At 45.7% G+C, this 2,500-nt stretch overlaps 1 protein-coding gene across 2 annotated transcripts in view; it reads left to right on the top strand.

Annotated features, from left to right (window-relative positions):
* The window catches only part of LOC125032012, a 90,680-nt gene that overhangs the window by 32,704 nt on the left and 55,476 nt on the right, over positions 1-2,500 (top strand). For both annotated transcript variants that reach the window (XM_047622967.1, XM_047622968.1), the window contains exon 3: positions 2,174-2,245. In XM_047622967.1, coding sequence (XP_047478923.1) covers positions 2,174-2,245 — 72 coding nt within the window. The remainder of the gene's footprint in view (positions 1-2,173; positions 2,246-2,500) is intronic.

The raw sequence follows: 2,500 nt of genomic DNA, 5'->3' as shown, positions 1-2,500 counted from the left end.
AAAGCTCAGTGGCGGTGCGCTTTTGGTCGTATGTGCCCTGTTGCCTCGTCTGGGAGACTCGTGTCTTGCCCTTGACGTAAGGGCGGCAGCCTTCTATTAATATCTGACTTGTCATGTGCGTTGGACTACCCCGTCTGTGGCCGATCTACGCATCCCGCCGGCCCCTGTACTGCCGCGGTTACACTTGTGTGTGCCTCCCCTGCCCACGTGTTATTTTTCCCGTGCTATATGTATTCACACATATATGGAATGTACATAGATATACACGTGCACATACACATACACTTGGACATGTACATACACATACACGTATACATACACATACACATATACTCATCCACATAAACACACATACACATAGTCCTACACGAACACACACATACACACATAGTCCTACATGAACACACACACATAGACATATACACATTCACATATATACATATGCATATACACACACATACACATATACATGCAGATCTACATACCTACACACACATAAATATGCACATACATATACTAGTAGATATCCAGGACATGCAAATAAGCATTTTTGAACACATTCATATACAGATACACATATGCATACACACATTCACTCATTCATTCATTTATGTGCGCGCGCGTTTTTCTGCATTTTAACTTGATATATTTACGTGTATTTTCGAATGTTTGACTTACCTTACCTTTAGTTTTTTTTTTTAATAGATATCAGGTCTAGACCTATATGAGTTGGGGAGTGTTTACTTAAATCGATGTAGTTAAGGTAGTTTGGCTCGTTCCCTTTTGAAGTTTGGAGAGCCCTGTTGGTGACATTTACTTCGATTTGATGGTGAATAGTGGCAAGCGCCAGGTGTTCCCCCAAAAGGCATCACGGATTTTTCGTGAAGGAAGGAGAGAGGGGGGAGGAGAGATAGAGAGAGAGGAAGGAAAAAGAGGGAGAAAGGATGAGATAGGAGAGAGGAGAAAGAGAGGGAAGGGATATGAAGAGGGGGGTTATGAAAAGCAGGGGGGAATTGGAAAAGAGAGAGAAAGGGAGGGAAAGAGGGAGAAAGGGACGGACGGACGGACGGACGGCAGGCAGACAGACGGAGATGGAGTATGAGAGTATGAGAGAGTGAGAGAGAGAGAGAAAGAATGAGGAAGGAGTGAGGAAATGAGGGTGAGACCCAGAGAAAGAGAGAGAGAGAGAGAGAGAGAGAGAGAGAGAGAGAGAGAGAGAGAGAGAGAGAGAGAGAGAGAGAGAGAGAGAGAGAGAGAGAGAGAGAGAGGGTAAGGAAAAGAGGAGACGGAGGATGGAAGCCCCGCGTGTTGTCCCGGCGTACTTGATGGCTCTAGCAGGAGAGGAGGGCGCTGTGTGGCCACGTGTTGATTCTGGGTCTTCCTCCCGCGACCACACGCCGCACGGCCGGGCTGCTGTCCTGCCTTGTTTGCACAGGGTCGCTGAGCCCTCTGTCAGCTGACGGGGTAATGATTAGTGGCTGGCTGCCGGCGAATATATCTCCGAGGGAAGGTGAGGGATCGGAAGGTTAAGAAAGGGTCTACTTATCTCCTACTTCGACTTGATATGTGGCCGGTAGATCGTGTGTCGCTTTTGGATGGAGGTCTTCCGCTCCAGGAGGGTATGAGCTTCGCTGGGGCTTTGTATGCGCTACTGTGGACCTTGCATAGGCGAAAGTTTCTCCTCGGGGAAAGAAAAGAGAGGAAAAAATTTAATGTCGGTCGTTAAACTTGCCTTTTAAACTTTTATATTTTTTTTATTTGATTTAATGTCGTTATTTCTTTATTTTGTTCCTAACATAAGGTTCTTTGGGTTTATGTGCTTTTATTATGGAAGGTTTTTGATGAAGAATATTGTCGGTATAGTACCAAAGTTTCTATCAGTAGAAGTGTACCTATTTGCCTACAGGCGATGTATTGTAATTAATCCGGAATGAACTTGAATAATTACTTATAATGCGAACATCAAAAATATATAAAATCAGCGAACCATTCTTGCCCCCTGGCACACATGGCTTCAGCGCACTTCAAGAACGAAGTCAAACTCGGGCCTAACGCAGCTGATTGTCGGAGGGACGAGACCCAGTCATGCATGTGAATATTCTCGTTCGTAAAACTCTGTCCTTTTGTCGTCTCTCTGTTGGCAGTGTATTAAGTTTTCATTTTGTCTTTTCAGAGACCTGTCTGGGAGTGGCCTCACGCGCCTCCCCGCCGGCATCCTCTCGTATTTGCCCAACCTGGAAAAACTGTAAGTATACGAGGCTTCGCATTATTGTTAAGTTGTCGTTTAATTATGAGTGTTGTTTTAAGTCTCGACATTTTTTTTTTTTTTTGGTGTGTGTGTGTGTGTGTGTGTGTGTGTGTGTGTGTGCGCGTGTGCGTGTGCGTGTGCGTGTGCGTGTGCGTGTGCGTGTGAGTGTGCGTGTGTGTGTGTGTGTGTGTGTGTGTGTGTGTGTGTGTGTGTGTGTGTGTGTGTGGTGTGTGTGTGTGTGTGGGTGTTGTG

This window comes from Penaeus chinensis, chromosome 14 (assembly GCF_019202785.1).
Source record: "Penaeus chinensis breed Huanghai No. 1 chromosome 14, ASM1920278v2, whole genome shotgun sequence".
In the NCBI taxonomy this organism is placed as follows: Eukaryota; Metazoa; Arthropoda; class Malacostraca; order Decapoda; family Penaeidae; genus Penaeus; species Penaeus chinensis.
Note: the sequence above shows the minus strand (reverse complement) of the source record. Positions and strands in the feature narration are given on the sequence as shown.